Source organism: Fundulus heteroclitus, chromosome 3, assembly GCF_011125445.2.
Source record: "Fundulus heteroclitus isolate FHET01 chromosome 3, MU-UCD_Fhet_4.1, whole genome shotgun sequence".
NCBI classification, from domain to species: Eukaryota; Metazoa; Chordata; class Actinopteri; order Cyprinodontiformes; family Fundulidae; genus Fundulus; species Fundulus heteroclitus.
Window position 1 is genome coordinate 2,797,419 of NC_046363.1, and position 19,180 is coordinate 2,816,598.

The window sequence follows — 19,180 nt, forward strand, 5'->3', positions numbered from 1 at the left end:
GCCTGCACTATTCAGAACAGGAGCACATTAAAAGAGACATAAATGTTTGAAATTCGGGACATGACTTGATGCTCCACAACATCCCTTCCACTTCTCATGTTTACAATCCCAAAGCATGTGCTTTTCAAAGCTCCTGTAAACACATCAAGACAGCATGACTGCAGCTTTCCACAGAAGAACCAAAGAACAAAAGTCACACACATCTAACAAAGCATGGCACAATCAAGTTCCAAGTTTAGACTATTAAGGCCAGTGTGCAGCCAAGAAAGCATAAAGGGATGAAAAAGATCACCAAAAAAACAATAAGGCAGAGATATTATATCAAATATGTAATTTTTGGAACCCCATGTACTTTAAAGACACCTTTAAATTGACTGACACATTACGCAGTAGCTAAAATCTGTGTCATTAAAGAAAGTGCTTGTTAACTGTGTTGAAGGGTGGAGAGGGAACACTGAGAGGCAAAAAAAATCCACAATAAATCACAAAAAGCTGATGCAATATATAAGAGTGAATGTTAGGTTTCTTTTCAGTGGGGCAGTGTACACATATTTAAACAGACCCTCAGTGATTAGAATGACATTGGTTGTAATGTGAGGATGCTTTGTATCAGAAAAGCAAAAGAGAAACAACAGAACTGGTCTTCTTACTGTTGTGATCAGACCAGTTTGGTACCAGCAGTCCTGGACAGGTAGCTACTATGATCTTCCTGCTCTGCCACCCGGAGAATAAACCACCCAACTTGTAGAAAAAGTCAAAACACTGACATCACATTATATCATGCCTAACAGCACACCCTCTGCTTCTCAAAATGAGCCAGAAGACTCTGCAAAGTTTCCCCACATTGGAGTTGTTTCTTTTACATGTTAGCAGGGTCTCTCTCCAGTGTGAAGGCAGCCTTACTCTAAAATGTTAGCTTAAAATCATTTGATGATACCACTGAGGAGCATTCCATGGTCCAAGATCATTCCACAGGAATAGTGTCCCTTCTAGGGCAAATAGGAGGATTTTAAAACACTGGGTGGATGGATGGATGGATGGATGGATGGATGGATGGATGGATGGATGGATGGAAGGATGGATGGATGGATGGATGGATGGATGGATGGATGGATGGATGGATGGATGGATGGATGGATGGATGGATGGATGGATGGACGGACGGACAGACAGACAGATCCCATCCTTAGGAAACATTGTAGGATAATGGATGCACTGTTGGGAAATAGGATGAATGGACATGCAGGTGGAAGGATAGATGCATGAATTGCTAAATAAATGAAGGAATATTTAAAGAACTAGGATGAAAAATCTTCAGAAAATTTTTTTCCATACCGTCTTCTTTCATGCTTATCCAGAATTATACAAAACTTAACTCAAAGCCCATAATAGACCTTTCCAGGCACCGTATATTGGGGCTCAAAGTAAGCATAGTTTCCCATTATTTCTTGATTTTCTCAGTGTCACTGCAAAAAGACCATCACATGAAAGCACCAGCCAGGTAACTGCCACAGAATGCTTTCATTTTGGGAAAAGTCGAGGCCAAGCTGTTTCCCAGCCTCATCCTTGGGCCCTAAGCAGCAGGACAAACAGCATGCTTCCTGCTGTGTCTTTAAGAAAGCCTTAGTGCCAACGCTGTTGCCAGGGCAACTGGTGAAAAAATGCTTCTGAGGCAATTTCCAGTCTAATAATAACTAATGGCAGAGAATGAAATTTCCCAACAAAGACACTGCCCTGTTCTCCAGTGTAACTGGGCCAGTTGTGAGGCTGTGGGATTCTGCTGGGATTTTCCACACGCTCCTCTGAGCCCATCGGCACAGGGACGGACGGACGGACGGACGGATCCCACTGAGGGGCCACTGCTGGGTCTGGCTGTAGAACCAGTACCTCACAGTACATATGCATCCATCAACATAAATGAACCTTAAATAGACATTTGTGCCTTTGTTGCATGTAGTCTTTATCAGATTAAACTGAACCGCCAGGCAAGACATCCACCCCCCTCCTCCCAGGACAATCTCCAAGGAGCATGGTAACCATGGAGACGCCATTGACCATTTCATATGTGAAAACATGCTATTAGGGACATCAATAGTTGCTGTAGCATGAAGTATGGCTGTTAAAGAGGGGTGGGGTTGGTTTTATCGTCTTTTCATGAATGTAAATCTCAGCGTGTCTGTCGTGTGTGAATGAATGCACAGCTCAGCCAAGTGCTGCCCTCCATGTGAGCGTTTTCCTCTTGGATCGCACCAGCAGCTACAGAAATACAGACACCTACTAAAATCCTTTTCCTTGGCAAACCACAATAACCTTTAGCTGCACGACTTTGGCATGGCGAGACAGAGAGAAGCAAGGAAGAGAGGAAGGAAGGAGAGGGAGAGAGGCACAGAGAGAGGATCTGTTGATATGGAGGGACATTAACGCCCTTTGGGGGAAAACACAAATCCAAATAAAACCAGAAACGCGGATAGATTGAAATAGCAGCCCAGGAAAGAAAAAAAAAAAGCACAGCCTGCGACACCTCTAACGCCAAGGGAAGTCAAGGCAGCTTTGCAGCACTTACCATGTCGGGGTTTAGCCGTGCTAAAATGGCGAAGGTGGACAGTCTGTCACACACGCATTTGGTTCTGAATGAGTCGACGAGCACGGCTCTGCAGCCCCTGGCAGACCAGGATCCCAGCAGAGAGGAGCTGCACGGAGACACACACACACACACACACACACAGAGACGGGCAGAGAGAAAAGCGATGCGGTGAATACAGAGGCGGGAGAAGAAGAAAAGGCAGCGCACACTTCAAATCCCACCGCGTTTACACCGGCTTTTTAATCCGTTTTCCATCTCCGCCGGCTGGGCTGCAGCAGGAGCGGAGGGAGCGCAGCGGAGAGCCGAGTGAGCGCGGCGTGCAGCGGCTGCAGAGCAACACACTGCAAATCATTATTATCATCATTACTATTATATAACTACTGGTTATACTTAGAGGACTGTTCTTAATCCGTGGTGTAAATGATTAATTATAAATAATAAGCCTCAATCTCTTAATTTTTTTATTTTATTTATTTATTTATTTTTTAAAACACACTAATGTGCTCTTGCTTCTAAATAAAACCAAAAACCTGTTTAGAATCTGCAACAGACTGCCTCACTTGGCTGCAGTTTGGTCCACATGCAGACCAGAGGTGAGCTGCAGGTCTGTGGCAGCACAGTAATGATGTTTGCATGCAGTTGCCGGAGCGACGGAAAGTCATCACAGCCATGGAAGGTCACCAGAAACAGAGGATGCATGTTTAGGTAGCTCTACCGGATCTGGACATGCCAACATTGACCCTCACTCATCAGACCTGACCACCATGGACACATATGGCTCACACTCATTTTGGATGAGACCCGAGGCTACAGTCAGATTCCTCCCTGGTCTCAGATGGTGCAGGCCTACTCAAGTATGTGATAAGTTATTTTAGTTTAATGGTTTATTTCAGACATAAGGTAAAAGAAAAGAATGATATGTATATGACATGCAAAACAGACTGTTTGAAAAGAAGAAATGTAAGTAGAAACAAATTATTCCTATCCCTTTTGATTATATCAGTTATTGACTTCCCTAAAAAATAACGTCCAATCTCTTTTCAATTTCCAAATAATAAGACTAAGGATTTGTAATAAAAGCCAATGTTTGAGTCCCATGTGACAGAAACAAAGAGCAGACCTTACCGGAACCCAACCTCAGCCATCGATCTCCCCATTTAATTAGTTTACGTTCACACTGCAGAGAAATGCGACCCATATCCGATCTTTTATGCCCATATGCGACCCATATCCGTCTTTTTCATGGCAGTGTGAACGGCCCAATTCCGATCTTTTCACCCCCCAAAAAATCCGATTTGTGCCACTTCCATGTGTGATACTAATCAGATTTTTTTCTAAGCGTCCGCAGTCTGAACGGTCATGTCGCATTTTATCCATCTTTCACGTCACTCTCCTGTCTCTCACTACACCTCCACACACAGCAGTAGCAGTTAGCGCTCCATTAAATACCATTGTTAATAGCTGTGCTGCTTTCTTCTTACCTTATTTAGTCCTGCTATGATGTGGTCTTAAAATTGTTGCCTCTCATTGCGCAATAGCTTTTTAATATTAGCAAGGAGAGATACTGGGCGGTATCAGCGTTTTTTTTTATTTTTTTCGTTTTTTTTAACATAACTTCATTGAACACTTCTAGACACAATTACATTCACCATTAACACCAAACAGTGCGCTGCTGTGTGTCGTCTCCTTCTATTATCTGCGCATGTGTATGGCTTTGCGGTCCTGGACCGTTCAGATAGAAGCCTGATAGCGGCCACTTTTAATGGTAGTATGAACGGCCACCTTAAAAAAAAAAATTGGATTTCAGAAAAAAATCGCATTGCGCATGAAGACATGCAGTTTGAACATAGCCTTAGATTCATTTAAAATTTTGCTTTTCTTTTCAACCCATCACCAAACCTATTCCACAAATCCATTCCACCAACCAAAATACACAAACGTACATGCTCTGCATGAGCACACAGTTATTTTAAATGTTTATTTTATTATTCATTGTGCCACTTAAAGTATTACCCCCATCTCTGTCAGTAAACAGTTTTCAGTACAGCCTGGAACTAAACTTTTTATTGCCCTCAATGGAATTATTTGCCAGTCAGAAACTTTAGAAACAGTGGGTTCATGTGTTACATTATTTACCATCCTGATTGCTTTTTATGTATGAGAGTAGTAGGGCTGTTGAGTAGACGTTACCCCAAACTTCCACACATTAAGTGAGATATAGTAGCATTTGTGAATTTTACAGATTGCTACCGTATGGTCCATTGTTACCCAGTATGGTCCGGTATGACACAATATGGTCACTATGGTCCAGCATTGTCCAGTATCATCCAGTATGGCCCAGTAAATTTTGATTTCCCTAATTCTAATTTTATGGGTTTGGCTAGTTTTATTTATAGATTTCTTATTTGAGGTTTGCTCCAGATTTTGTGGTTTCAAACGTCCATCCAATGTTTGTATTTCTTGTATTTTAAGTTTCCAAATCCAAGTTTTGGTTTCTTCTTAACATTTCAATTAATTATGCAAAATATTTCCACCATATTGTTTTTCAATGTTTCGATGTTTGAACCAAGGCTCCTATATGCACAGCTCATAATCACATTCCTAATGGCTGTGCCTTCCACTGGCAGCGTCTCCACAATTTTAAACTCAACATCTATATATTTTTTTGCTTTTAGATTTTTTTTGTAAATATGCCCAACTCAAATTTTTCTTCATCTGTGATAGAACTCCATTGTTTGTTTTGGAAGTATTGTGGACTTGTGGTGCAGCAGAGCAAATCCAGCTGTAATAGAGAATTGTTAGTCCATACTGGTCAAAGCAGCAGCTGGTGCAGGTTTTCCAGGTTGATTTATTTAAATAAAGATTGATCAGTGGATTGTATGTCAGTCCTATCATCCAAGGTATTTATGGGGCTAAGCCAAAATCTAGACCTTCATCTAGACCTTGCTCCTGGAGGAGGACAGGTGTGCTTTTTTTCCCCCAGGCCACTGTGAGGCGCTGCATCTGGTGGATGTCTCCGACATGTATCAGTTCACACTCAGCAAAGAGTGCAACGTCATTTAAAACTGTGATGCTCTGCACAATAATGCCTTGGGCGGTGGGGTTTAATGTGATGCTCTGCAGCCAGGGGAATTTCTGTGGGTCAGAGGGCTGTGTGATGCAGACAGGAGCTCATCCAACACTGCTAATGTGTTACCAAAGCAAGTATGAACTCAGATAACTAGATATTATATAACTATTCCAAAATTACTTGCGTGAGAAACTATGCTTCAGATATTTTATGTTTCCTTTAGTGCATCGTTAAGCTTTTGTTGTGATGTTCACTTTAACATCACCTGTTGGTGAGGTCAACAGACTGGGTAAACAGGGTTGTATAGGTGTGTAGCTGCAGCAGGTATCAGCAGGAGGGTCCGCTGGGACTGGCTGGTATTCATTCGACTTCATGACTCAGAAACGGAATCATTACTGCACCCAAATCTACCTCCCTTTTCATTATTGAAAAGGACCACAGGTCAGGGACTCACCTTATCATAACATAATTTTTCCTTAGGCTAATCTAATTTTAGCCCCTTACTTCAAATTTTAAATAAAAGATAAACTATGTGTTAATTATTTCTGTGAATATGTAAGCTGATATTTTTGTTCTATTCTCTGCTGTAGCAGTGTTTACGGTGTGTGTTTGAGGATTCTGGTATTCATTTTATCCGATCATCTTACTTATCACACATATTCTACTCAGCCTACTATCTGTTTGTCATCTAACCTCTGATGGTGAATCTGAGTTCTGCGGAAGTCTGCCAGCTGGGTGATGCTGACATGAGCTTTGGCTTCTTTTGTCTACACGACTCAACAGACTCACGACCTACTATGCAGCATCTGATTTGCACCATAGCAGATGTCGCATTACAAATGTCCTGAAGTTCCAGGTGGTTTTAAGTTGAAGTCATGATGGAAACAGCCAGATGAACCCTTTAAGAAAGTCGATAGGTTCCAGGTTCTTCTGCTGGGTTCCATCAACCATAAAAAGGTCCAACACTGACTACAACTTTTCACTTTCTTGATCTTAAGGAAAGTTAAACATGAAACACTTTCATGCAGGTGCAATCAGAGCAGCTACCACCAGCCTGCAGATACCGATGCAGACTTCAGATCATTCGACCCTTCCATAGCAAACAGCTCCTTCCTGCTATATTAAGGTTTAGCTCTTTAGAAATGGAACATTAAAAACTAAAGGCATTTAGGTGGTGACTTCACAACGGTCACTGCTTTCTCTGCTCTAAAACTGTTCATTAAGATGAAGGTGCACTTAACAGCAGTTGCCATTGTGCAGCTTACATTATGTCTCATCAGTGGATCTTTAAGGTTTATCATTAGTGGGAATAATAATTAATAGCTCCTGAGTATGAACCCCCCCCCCCCCCAGGTTTCTCCATTGCTTGAGGTTGTAAGTAGGCAGAGAGTGTTGAGGATGTAGTTAGTTTAGCTTCTTAGCAGCAGGAGGCGACTCAGTGCTGACATTAGCACCTCAGCCCAAACTGAAATCCGATCTATTAGGACACAGAGCAGTTTTTCTGTTGAAGTGATTAAGTCTCTCTGTGAGGCACACAGTAGCTCGCAGACTCTCCTGCCCTCACCGTTTAATTGGATAATTTAGGTGCTGGTCCAGCAGCCCTGCATGAAAGGATGTCCTCTGCCAAGTAAAGGCCATATGGATAAAGAGCAGTGTGCCAGCACAGAAGAGACATCTGAAAGGGCTCTTTGAGAAGGGAATATATATATATATATATATATATTTATACATATATATATATATATATATTTATACATATATATATATATATATATATATATATATATATATATATATATATATATATATATATATATATATATATAGGCCTGTATATGAAGGACGGATTTATGATATGATACAATTCAAAGGTAAGGATTGGATGGAGAAGATTTTGGGGGAAATCTTTACTTTTTGTTGTATAATTGTGTCTGCCCGGAATCATTGTGTGAAGATCTTAGTCCTATCCCATATTTGTTTAATAAGGGCAAGTATCAAAAAGGTGAAATTGCAGGCCATCACAAAAGTATTTAGAGCCTTTTGGTGTTTGTTTACACCCTGTCCAGGTCAGGACACAAACTTTATTGTATTTTATTTGGTTTTCATGTAATAGACAACCAAAGGGGAAGGTAAGTGATTCATGGTTTACAATTGTGTAATCTGAAAGGTGTGGCAGGCATATGTAATCGGCCCAATCTACTCTGATGTCACTAAATAAAATCCAGTGCATCCAGTTATGTTCTAATGTTAGTTGTCTTTCTGGTCTCAGAGTATCATTGCAGAACATGAGAGAACAACCAGCAGCATGAAGAACAAGGAACCCAGCAGGTCTGGGAGAAAGTTATGGTCCTGATTAAAGCAGGGTCATGCTCTACAACAATCTCCCACCCTCTCTCCAGGTCCATCATCTGGACCTGGAGAGAGGGTGGACCAGCTGCAAACCTACCAGGACATGGACATCCACCACAAAAGCTGCTTCCAGCACAGCTATAACCATCTATGACTATCTGAAGAACTAAGGACAATAAGAACTCCTACAGAATCTAATTTCCCTTTGGGATTAAGGAAGTAATAATTCAGAAATGTTTCATTTGGAGTTTTCCACAAGCCATGTAGGGGGCACAGCACACATGTAGAAGAAGGTGCTCTGGCCAGACGAGGCCAAGACTGAACTTTCTGGCCTACATGCAAATGACTATGTGTGGAGTGAACACTCCACATCAGCACAAAACATGCTGAAGACAGCCACTCTAGGGATTCTTTTCTTCAGCAGAGTCAGAGGACTGGTCAGAGTTGAATGGAAGATGAGACAAACTGCAGGATGATTCTAGAAAAGTTTCTAAAGGTCGCAAACAAGTTTATCCTGAGGCAGAGGTACTGTCTCCAGGCAGACACTCCCCAAAATGTTAAATGAGAGCTGGAATGGTTAACATCAAAGGATCCAGGTATCAGAATGGTCTAGTCAAAGTCCAGACCTAAATCAAATTGGGAAAACATCTCAGCCTCTACATGCAAGATTGCAGAAACACTCCCTAAAAGACCTGACCTCTGGGGGAACTGATCACAAAAGCATGCCACACTTATCAAAATATGTTTCCAAGGCATTTAGACTTTAAACTGTAATTAAGTAATAATTGGCATTAAAATTACTCAAAACTGCACAAATTACATAGATTCTGATCCTCTCTCTATTGTCAATTTTAGAAAATGTTTAGCTTTTTACTTTTTTACTGATTTGGCACTGCATAGTCCTTTAGCATGGACCCATGTAAAGTCCTTTAAGCGTTAAAACTCGTCCATAAGAGCCAGCATGAACAGTGACAAGCAACATCCGTCCAAATCTGTCTGATGTTTCAGCTCCTACATCCCTCTCCCCTCAGACGTTGTTACCCCTCAACTGACAGCTTTCTAATAAAGATGCATGAGATCCCTAAAACTCCTGCATGGGATCAGCTAGCGTTGCTGGAGAAGAGAAACATTTCCAAGAACAACATGCTCCACATTATGGATCGTTTTAAGGTGTTAGGGCTGTCAAAGCACACATTGTCTGAACCCTGGGCTGACACCACATCAAACGGAGCTCAGGTATTTATAGCACATTAGGCAGGACAAGATGCAAACAAAAGCAAGCCGTAATGTCAGGGAGACGGACAGAAAGATGCAGCTGATGTACTTGTTATCGATTTCGGAGAGGAGCGGCGTGCGAGTGAAGGCTCCGGCAGTCTCCCAGCTCTTATCAACATGACAAGGACGACTCCTCAGACTCCAATTTCTTTTCCAAATATTAACTCATTAATCATAGCTGCCGTCCAAGATGGATTTTAATTTTGCCCAGAACATGTCTTCCTCCAGCCCCCGACCCAACTCCCAAACACAACAAGATTGGATTTTTGTCCTTGCTTTGTCTCTGTCGCTCTCTCTTCCACGGATCTGCCTCCGAAGCTTGTATTAAACGGTGACAGCTAGAAGGCGACGGTGATCAATAATATTCAACAGACACCAGATTGTAAAGTGTCAAATAAAAGCTTTATTCAAATATTGCCCAGTGTTTCAATGCTTTCTGCTCAACATGGGTTCCGTGTTATTCTCGCATACCTTCTTCAAACTGGATGAAGACTCGGCTCCAAAGTGACAAAAGCCATAAAAACAGCGGTAGAACCTCTAGTGGGCTCTGCATTACACATGATAAAGTGTGACAGGTGGTGTGACTGTGGGTGCAGGTGCTGAAAACAGCAGTAAAATAGCATTTCTGGCTACAAAGAAAAAGTTTTTTTTTTCAATTATCGTACTCAGCTGCAGATTTATTGGAATCTGAGTATGCTATATTTAACAACTGTATAGAATTTTCTCTTAGGTTGTAAATTGGCTCAACAGTCTCTTTTTTCAAGTCTGTGATAATATCGTACCTGGTGTGTTTCTGCGTGCTTCCCTGTTGTCTTTAACTTCACTGCTGGTACTCCTGAATTTCCCCACAGAGGGACAATAAAGAAGACGTCCATTCTCTCTGCTATCCAAAAGGTCCTGCTTTTAAGCGTAGTCCACAGATTTCCAGTGAGAGTCAAGTCGGGCTTTAGACAGGCAACATAGAAGCTTAATGCTAGCCTGTTTAATCCATTAAACAACTTGTTTTTGAGTGTGTCATTGTCATACTGATGTGTCCATGTTTCAACCATCTGGTTGTTAATTTCAGATCACGAAATTGGAAGTAGTCGTCCTTCATTAGTCTATCCACTTTGATAATGTGTCTCAATGTGTGGCAGTAAAGCAGATCCACTGCATGATGCTGCTACCACCCCTCTCTCAGCAGTTGGTGCATTATTCTCCATTTATTTTTTACCTTGACGCTACAAACAAACAATTAGGTCTGCAAAGAGGTCTTGTACAGGTCTACATCAGGAAAATGGAAACGAACATGTCTGCAAACCCCACACATACTGGACACAACATGCTGAGAGTTTTACCTTCAGGTTGGCGCAACAGACCGCTTTTAACAAGAAACCATGCTACAGACGCTACAGACTGTTTCCTCCCCCAGGCTCTCTGCTGATTTTCCAGACTGACTGGTTATTTGCACCAATTCAATTGTGTTTCCATTTTTGTAGAAACGTGGAGCTTAAAGCGGGATTTCAGTCTGAAGAAACTCTATTGCCTACCTCCCATCCAATCAGAGACTCATCCGCCTTCATCGCAAGCCAATCAGCTTTGAACTGCTCCTCCTCGAAGCCAATCAGCATCCTGGGTTCATCTTAAAAGAACTCCACATCCTCGTCTCGGCCTTCTCCTCAGCGAGCAAGCGGTGGCTGCGCAATGTCTGGTTTGGACTCTGATGACTGAATTCAACCCACCTCCATCCCCTTCTCCACCATCGTAGCAAGCTCCGCCTGTCTTTCCTACGGTCCTCCTTCAACCTCGTCCCTACAGAGTGTAATTCCTCCTGGACTCTTATGGAATTCCCAGTCACTCCTTAAACAGGTCCGGCAGAAGACTGCCATGCTGAGCCTGGTTCTGCCAGAGGTTTCTTCCTAAAGGGGAGTTTTTCCTCTCCACAGTCGCTTCATGCTTGCTCATCATGGACAGTTCATGCAAACGTGTGTTTATCCAAGTTGGACATCTATCTTTCTGGGTCCCTGAGTGAAGTACTGGTACCAGTTTACGCAGTCTACTGGATCCCACCAATTCAGCTCAAGCAGATCATCTCGCAAACCAGCGTCTATGGACTGAACCAACTTCATCTATCTCCACTCCACCACCAGTTTCAGGCCCGGGGGGAAATATCCCTATTCTCATACGCCTGCTTATGCATATTGAAGTATAATTCAGCATGAATGTTTCCTGCTGAGGTCTGAGCGCCAAACTCTTAAAATATTGTATCAATAAAATTCTTCTAATTGTCTTTTCTATCCGTGTGAGTTTTTCAGATTTAAATGTATATATGCATTTATAGGAAAAATATTTCAATTTACCAATTTGGATATTGCACTTAAAATCTCATAACTAAGAGCAAAGTAGAACCAAAGTCATATTCCTTGTTCTGTGAAGCAACTTGGTGATTTAAACCTATTCTGATTGGACTCCTCTGAGTCTACTTGTTATTATTTTGGCCAAATGGCTCAATGTTTGTGTTGTCCAAATATGAAACTTTTCTCAAAAAGGTTTTAGCTTGATCATGTGGGCAGCTGAGAATTTAATTTGAGCTTGAAGTCATCCGTTTTAGAGCAGAGGCTTGGTCTGCATCCTCTCAGTCCCAATCAGAAAGACTGCACTCCACAGGAACACTCGTGGTCCAGCATTTTCCATTTCATGGCGGTGTTGAGTCTTGATGGTCCCTTGGTTGTCTTAGAAAATGTTTCCTTCTATCTGAGAGGGGTTGTTCGGGTCTTCTTCCAGATGTAAACCAAGTGGTGGCCTGTCCACTACTTGCTTATAGTTGTTGGAAGGAAAGTTGTTCAGAAGTGGCTCTTCACTGAGTTCTGTGGAGATCTGCATGTTGGCCAACCCAATGAGGCAAAGAGAAACTAACAGCTACACTACTACTACTCAGTAGTTTGCAGTTTGACTATTTCTTCCATCCCACAACCCATTTTCTATACTCTGTCCTTGCAGGGTGAGGTGCCTATCTCCAGCAGCCATTGGGTGAGAGGTGAGCTCCACCCTGGAAACATAGCCAGTCCATTACAGGACACACAAGCATGTACACAGTCACACCTAAGGGTACTTTGGGGGCATGATCATTTCAGACTTAAAGGATTCTAGAAGTTTGCAGCTTATTCAAAGCTTTAGGGAAGCTTAATGCATGTGTTATAGTGTGAGTGTAAAATCTGTGTTGATTAGAAACAAATTCCCAATGAATGTAAACAAAATTCATGTTTTTTTTATTTCCCTAAGGCTGTATGTTGTATAATCATTTCATCATTTAAAAAAAGAAACCATTCCGAGTCAATAAAAGCCGTAATTTGACATGACTTTCATGTCCATTAGCGGATGTAAACCGCAGCTATGTGCTAAACACAAATGTTTGGAGCCACACCACACAAAGGCTGCAAAATTGCTGCCTCGTATTTCTAGCATGATGGGACCCACTCTGTCATGCTCCCTCTAATCTGTTGACTGAAAGGAGCAGAACATTTAGCAAGACGCAGTGGAAGAGCGGCGCTTTGAATCTGCCCACAGAAGCAATAAAATTAAACCTTTGCATGCACTTCTTTTATTCTCTTTCTCTCCTTTATGCTCTCTAATTGCTTATACTCTTTGAGTTGACTAAGTGGCTCCTTATCCCAGATGGTGAAATGTGTGTTTGGGTTGAGAACAGAAAAGGGATGCGCTAAGAGTTGCCTTTAATTTTTCTCATCTTGTACCCACGATGCAGCAGTGCTGGCGATGGCCAAGTGAAGCTGCTGAGCTACCTGGCTCTCTGAATGTGTCAGGAATAAAAATCCTTGTTTTCCCAACAGGAGCATTTAAAGAAAATGTAATATACTCCACACTAAAAACTATAATCCCTAATATTCCATAGAAAAGAATGTTCCCGATACTTAAATTATTAAAATATTATCCGTGGATAATCTGACATAATTTGAAAACGTTTCAAGATCGGCCCATGTTTCGTAATGATCCTAAGAAAGCACATATCGGTCGTCTTTCCTCTCCGCTAATATTCTAAACAAGTTAAATTCAATTTCAAATCAATTCAATTCAATTTTATTTATATAGCGCCAATTCATGAAAATGTCATCTTAAGGTACTTTACAAAATCAAAATCAATAAGATTATACAGATTGGGTCAGATTATAAATCTGTTGCTAAATGTTATTTATTATGAAACCAAATTATCAGAATTAAAACAAAGTGATAGATTTATGTTATACTACAATAACATGTAATAAAATGTCTATTTGTTTTTTAAAGGAGATAAAATCTGTGGTGGTTTTATCATTTAGATGGATTTAGCTAGAGAGGAAAAACCTTCCTGGCATAATATACGACCAGCTCCACTGCTGTTGCCTATTAAAAACGTATATTGCTGTCTTGGTTTCAGAACCTGTAATATGCTTGTCTTTGGCCAGTCACTCAAAATAAACAATGTGATTGAAAGTTGGCGATAAAGTCAGAGAAGACCCTAATATTTGTGGTGAGGGTCTGGGGAACATGCTGTTGCTGCTGACAGCCCTCTAATGCTGCTGCATTCTTGCAGCAGCATTAGAGGGCTGCAGATACAGCCCTCTAATGCATCAGACTGCACATCAGACTGCAGATACAGAATCCTAGATAAAACTAACTAAGCTAGTCCTTCAGGTTCTTTCAAGATCTCTCAGCAGAATTGATCTTCATATACATAAAACTGAGACTGAATACAGCTCGTTCCTGTTAGAAGTTGAAGATTAGCAGTGGACGGTATCGTGTGTTGGATCATTTCTTAAGGGTACGCAACTAGGCCCTTACTTTTATTTAAAATCCACCCATCCAATTTCTATTCCTGTCTATCCATGCAGGATGGCGGGGGGCTTGTGTCTATCTCCAGCAGTCATTGGGCAAGAGGGCAGGTCCACCCTGGACAGGTCACCAGTCCATCACAGGTATTTAAAATGAATCAAAATAAAAAGCATGTGACCTGATCTAGTCTAATCCCTCGGTGTAGGATGCTGTGTTGGTTGGAAACTGTAGTTTTCATGGTTAATGGGCTGAATTTATGTAGCTCTTTTCCAGTCATACTGACCACTCAAAGCACCCCACACTACAGCCACTTTCACCCAATCGTCCTTACTGACAGACACATTCATCCACCAACAGACTGGAAGGCAACTTAAGTGCCTTACCCATGGGCACATCTACATGTGACGGGTGAAGCTGTAATGGAACCCACAACCTTCCAATTGCAAGACAACTACTCTATTTGATTTTTTTTTAAACCACAGTCGCCCCTGTGGTGTGATCAGTACAGCATGGTGTTAACCCACAGGCGCTAAACATCCACATGTTGCCAGAGGTGAAAGAAATGTATAAGACAAAGCAAGGAAATGGGGCTGAGTGAGCTATTTGTTACATAGTGATTTCAGGCAATGAATATGTCTCATCACATACTGGCACCTGATTGATTTTTAAAGAAAACTCTTTGAGGTTATAATATTTTGACCCAGGTATTTTAGTATTTGCATTTTTATAATACAATAAATAATATAATTGTAAGATCCCTTCTTATAAAGATTTATATCAGCTTATCTGCTCACATCAGAACATGAAAACCCTTGTAGGTTTAGGTAGATAATAAAGTGTACTTCACCTGTCACTCTCATCCCAGGATATACACGTCTGGTTGGTGGTGCCCTGGAAACGAGGAACAGGGCAACCGTATGGTCACAATGAGCCATGAAATCATGCAGGACATGATATCTAAAATGTGGAACAATTTTTACTGACGTTGTATAAGTGGGAGAACTCGACCACAACTGGGGCAGAGAGGGAAGCCGGGGTGGGCTTGATGGTCACCGACAGAACCTTGGAGTTGAGAACGGTGCTGTTTCTGCAAGAAAGAAAAACAACTAAGCTAAATACACCAGGACGACCTGAAGCAGCCAATTAAAACACATCATGGAATAAGATCTGACATATGAAACGTCATAAAGTCTTTTATCGCTGCTAACTGGTGAGTTTTCCTCTTTGTTTGGCTCTGAAGCTGATTTTAACTGTCAGTGTGTTTATAGAGTTGCTCTCGTCTTTTTTAAATAAAAAAACCCTGAAAAACAAGAAAAAGCTCCCTAAACTACATCTCTCACACACAAACAGACAACTATATTACCCAACATCACTAGTGACTCACACTTATTTCAATAACTAGACACCCTTGTGGAAAATGGGGGAAAAAAATTAAATTTTTGCTCAAGGTATGAAGGAAGATAGAGATGCTGCACAAGTGGACCAAGAAAAACTAAATAAAAATTAATAATAGTCAGACATGAAATCTGAAAATAAAGTATTGCATCAGTTTATGTTTAGACAAATGTGAGATCCAAAATGGTTTATAATGAGTTTATCTCTTCACAGCTGAAATATGTTCCAAGTGTGCAAGAGAGTAAACTTCCACCATGAGGTGAGATCAGCAGCAGCATCCTCTCACTGCTGCAGGTCAGATGTAGATCATTGGGACTGCTGCAGAGACATGTAACACTAGAATGAAAGCTAAATGTGCCCCACCTCACAGAGATGAGCAACAGGAAGTTGGAGAGCTTCCCATTGTTCCAGGGGAAAGTTCAGACCTCTCCCTGTTTAGGAAAAGTCATTCTTTTTTACCCCCAAAATCTGAATTGCATTTCTTCACAAAAGGTTGTAGGATTTTTAGTGTACTTGGTTTTAGATTATTTCCTCTTCACTTAGTATGCATTGCAATTTCTGCCTTCATATAAACTATCAATCATGTGGAAAAAGACAATCAGGCAAAAAATGAATTGCTGCTGGAAGCATGGACACCAAAAACGGCCAGACGTGCTCAGCAGCCCCCCCCCGTTGTTTCCTGCTCACTCACACCCTCATGGCATCCCCGGCCAACAATCGAGGGCCTCAGCTTTTAGAAGCACAATCAGTCAACCTAAACATTTGTGTCATCTAGGCTCTTGCTTCAGACTCATCTCATTTTCCCTGAGTGGTGCATTAAATGCAGAACAGGAGAGGGGTCAGGAATGAAAATACAAAGTGAAGATGAGAAACACAGAATGAGACAAAGGAATGTAAAGAATTGCAGCAATCCAAATATTAGCAACCGATAGGGAGGAGGATTAGAGTCTGTCTCGCTTTCATGCAGCATATGTTACCAGCACATTATGTGCTTTTAGCTCATTATCATAATGGACAGCCATCGCTCTGTGTCGGTACAGCTGTATGTAAGGGCTGCTTCTGACCACTGACTGGTTTCCACAGATATGTCCATTTAGTTCAAATGTATTCCTATCACATTCACTTCTGCATTATTGGAAACATTTTCAGCAACAGAAATGTCCTTTACTGAGAGAGAGATAAAATACAAGTCACAGCCATTACATTCCTGCACCTGTATCAAATCATTGATACAAAAATAACGTTTTTTTCTGTTTACAAAATGAAAGAAGTATGTCACACATCTGCCTTTCATGAATGTTTTACACCTTCAGTTGTTGAAAATATTTTTTAAATTTGTTAATCAAGCAATAATGTTAATCCTCGGTTCAGTCTAGTTACTAAAGAGACGAATTACAATTAGTTTTAGAATAATGCTATTTGAAAAATGCATTGCTATGTAGATGAATAAAAATGATCTAAACAAATAAAGAAATATATTGTGACATAACAGACCAACAGCATTTTCATGTTTATAAGGACCTTTAGCACAGGAGAAATGCATTTGGTGTTAAATGTAATGATTAAACTACAAACATTCATTTTATTTCAGAAGCTAGAAAACTCAACTAAAAATGGTTAACATGGTCCTTCTTAAATCAGTTACTCAGATTTTTTTAAATGGTTGAATAGCAACATAGAGCTTTCTTTATTTAATACTTAAAAATAATCCTAGAGAATAACGACAAGAGGTAATCAGAGCAACATCAAGCCCAAAGATTTCCACCATCCACTTAAAAACTTGCATAATGGTTTATGTAAACACTATTTTTTCTATCCTTAATATTTCCATTTGAATATTAATTGCAGAGAGATCTATCCCCTTTAGTCTTACCTTTGCAGAGCCAGAATGTTGCCCAGGTTTCTGTAGAGAACAACGCCGGTGACAAAGGTTGAGGAGTCGTCTGCGTCTGCGTTTGGGAAGAGCAGAAGTGAGGACAGAGTGAGCAGGCAGGTCAAAGTCATATCAGACGGTGCTTAAAGGACTGCTGATGTGGTCTGAATGGTGGGGTCTCTGTAAGAGCCATACTCCTCTGCTCTCATAGAAAGAACCCCAGGTACTGGTGCTGGCCCACATGACTAATCCAACATAAATACCTACTGCATCCCTAAAACACCATAACCCACACCTTGCAATATCAAAACAATACATAATGGAAAACTAAGGATGTTATCATTTTAAAAAGATATTTAGTAGATTATTGAGTGATTTATTTTATGTTATTATTTCAAACAATTCTGTTGATTTTTGCCCAATCACGTTCAAGAATCACTTTTTGCTTCCAAGTTCTTTTTTGACAAATTTGAAAAAGAGATTATTAGAAAGCAGGATGGCTGCTGAGATTTAAGTGGCATTTAGCATTAACATTAACAGAGCTATGATGCATGTATAAACAAGTCCAGATGTTTAACAAAAATGTCTGAATTACAGACACATACATGCACATCCCTTGCTTGTAAGTCCAATATACATGATGATGATGTGTGTAATTCACGTCTATCCATTCATCATTACTTACATTTGCCTCATATCATGGCCCTCTGTCTGATATATTTATTATTTATTCGTGCTCAGATTGTCTCGTCTGTTTTTACCCCTCACTTGTCACATATTCATAACTTTCTCTATAGTTCAGTTTTATCACCTACTACGTTTTTATAACTGTTCGTACCATATAGCTGCAGATTCTTTATTGGCTCTTAAATTGCTTTATTCTAGTTCCATTGTTATTAACCTATAATGTTTTTATTAGTTTGTTATTTTCTTTTTTATATCTCGGTTCAAGAACCAACACAATTTCATTGTAATGCTCACAACAGGGTGCAATGACAAATAAACTTCTCCTTCTTTTCCAGGTTTAAATTTGAGGAACCTAACCAGTCCCAGCCTACCAGCTGATCAGAAACACACTGATTTAAACACAGATGTAAACATGTCACTACTCTGGCCCGCACTTTACAGAAAACCTTGAAGTCACATTAGATTTAGCTGAAATAAATCTTCTATTCTAGCGACTCACAGTGTTTGTGATCATGCTGTTGTTATATTAAAATGCTTAAATTTATGCATGTACAAAATCATTTTAAAAGGGAGTCAACATTGTAATGGATCTTTTTAACATGGTCAGTTCAATTCAATGTTATTTATATGGCACCAAGTTACATCACATATCATCTCAAGGTATTCTACAAATTCAATCAAATCATACAGATGTTGACAAAGCACTTAACCATAGTCCTTGTCTAATGACATCATAATAGAGTGACTTCTGTCAGAAGACAGTGAACTGATCAGAGGACACGCGGAACCAGGAGGCCGTGTCCAGTTGAATCAGCGGACAAGTTTGTTTGAAATGTGATTGAGTGGTTTGTCTTTACAGTAACAACATTCTAAATTGCTTACATTATGTCTTCCAAAGAGACAAAAGGCTTCCCAGCCACAGACTAACATGGCTGGTTGACAATCTTTTTTACCATGAGAAACAAAGCCAGGAGAGACCCAACCAGGAGCCCAAAAAAACTAAATAGGCATCCAAGCATGGTGGCTTTCTGGCATCAGGGCATCAGATTGATTACCTACAGATTGTCCTGCATGTTTTAGATGTGTCTCTGCTTCAGCACACCTGAGTCGAATGATTGCATGATGGGCTGCAGAGGCCTGT

The 19,180-nt window shown here is 40.6% G+C and overlaps 1 protein-coding gene across 9 annotated transcripts in view; it reads right to left on the minus strand.

Moving 5' to 3' along the window:
• The window catches only part of adgrb1a (adhesion G protein-coupled receptor B1a), a 234,214-nt gene that overhangs the window by 75,916 nt on the left and 139,118 nt on the right, over nt 1-19,180 (minus strand). For all 9 annotated transcript variants that reach the window (XM_036128777.1, XM_036128809.1, XM_036128803.1 and 6 more), the window contains 4 exons: nt 17,353-17,428; nt 15,069-15,171; nt 14,932-14,975; nt 2,564-2,690 (listed from right to left, as the gene is read on the minus strand). In XM_036128777.1, coding sequence (XP_035984670.1) covers nt 2,564-2,690; nt 14,932-14,975; nt 15,069-15,171; nt 17,353-17,428 — 350 coding nt within the window. The remainder of the gene's footprint in view (nt 1-2,563; nt 2,691-14,931; nt 14,976-15,068; nt 15,172-17,352; nt 17,429-19,180) is intronic.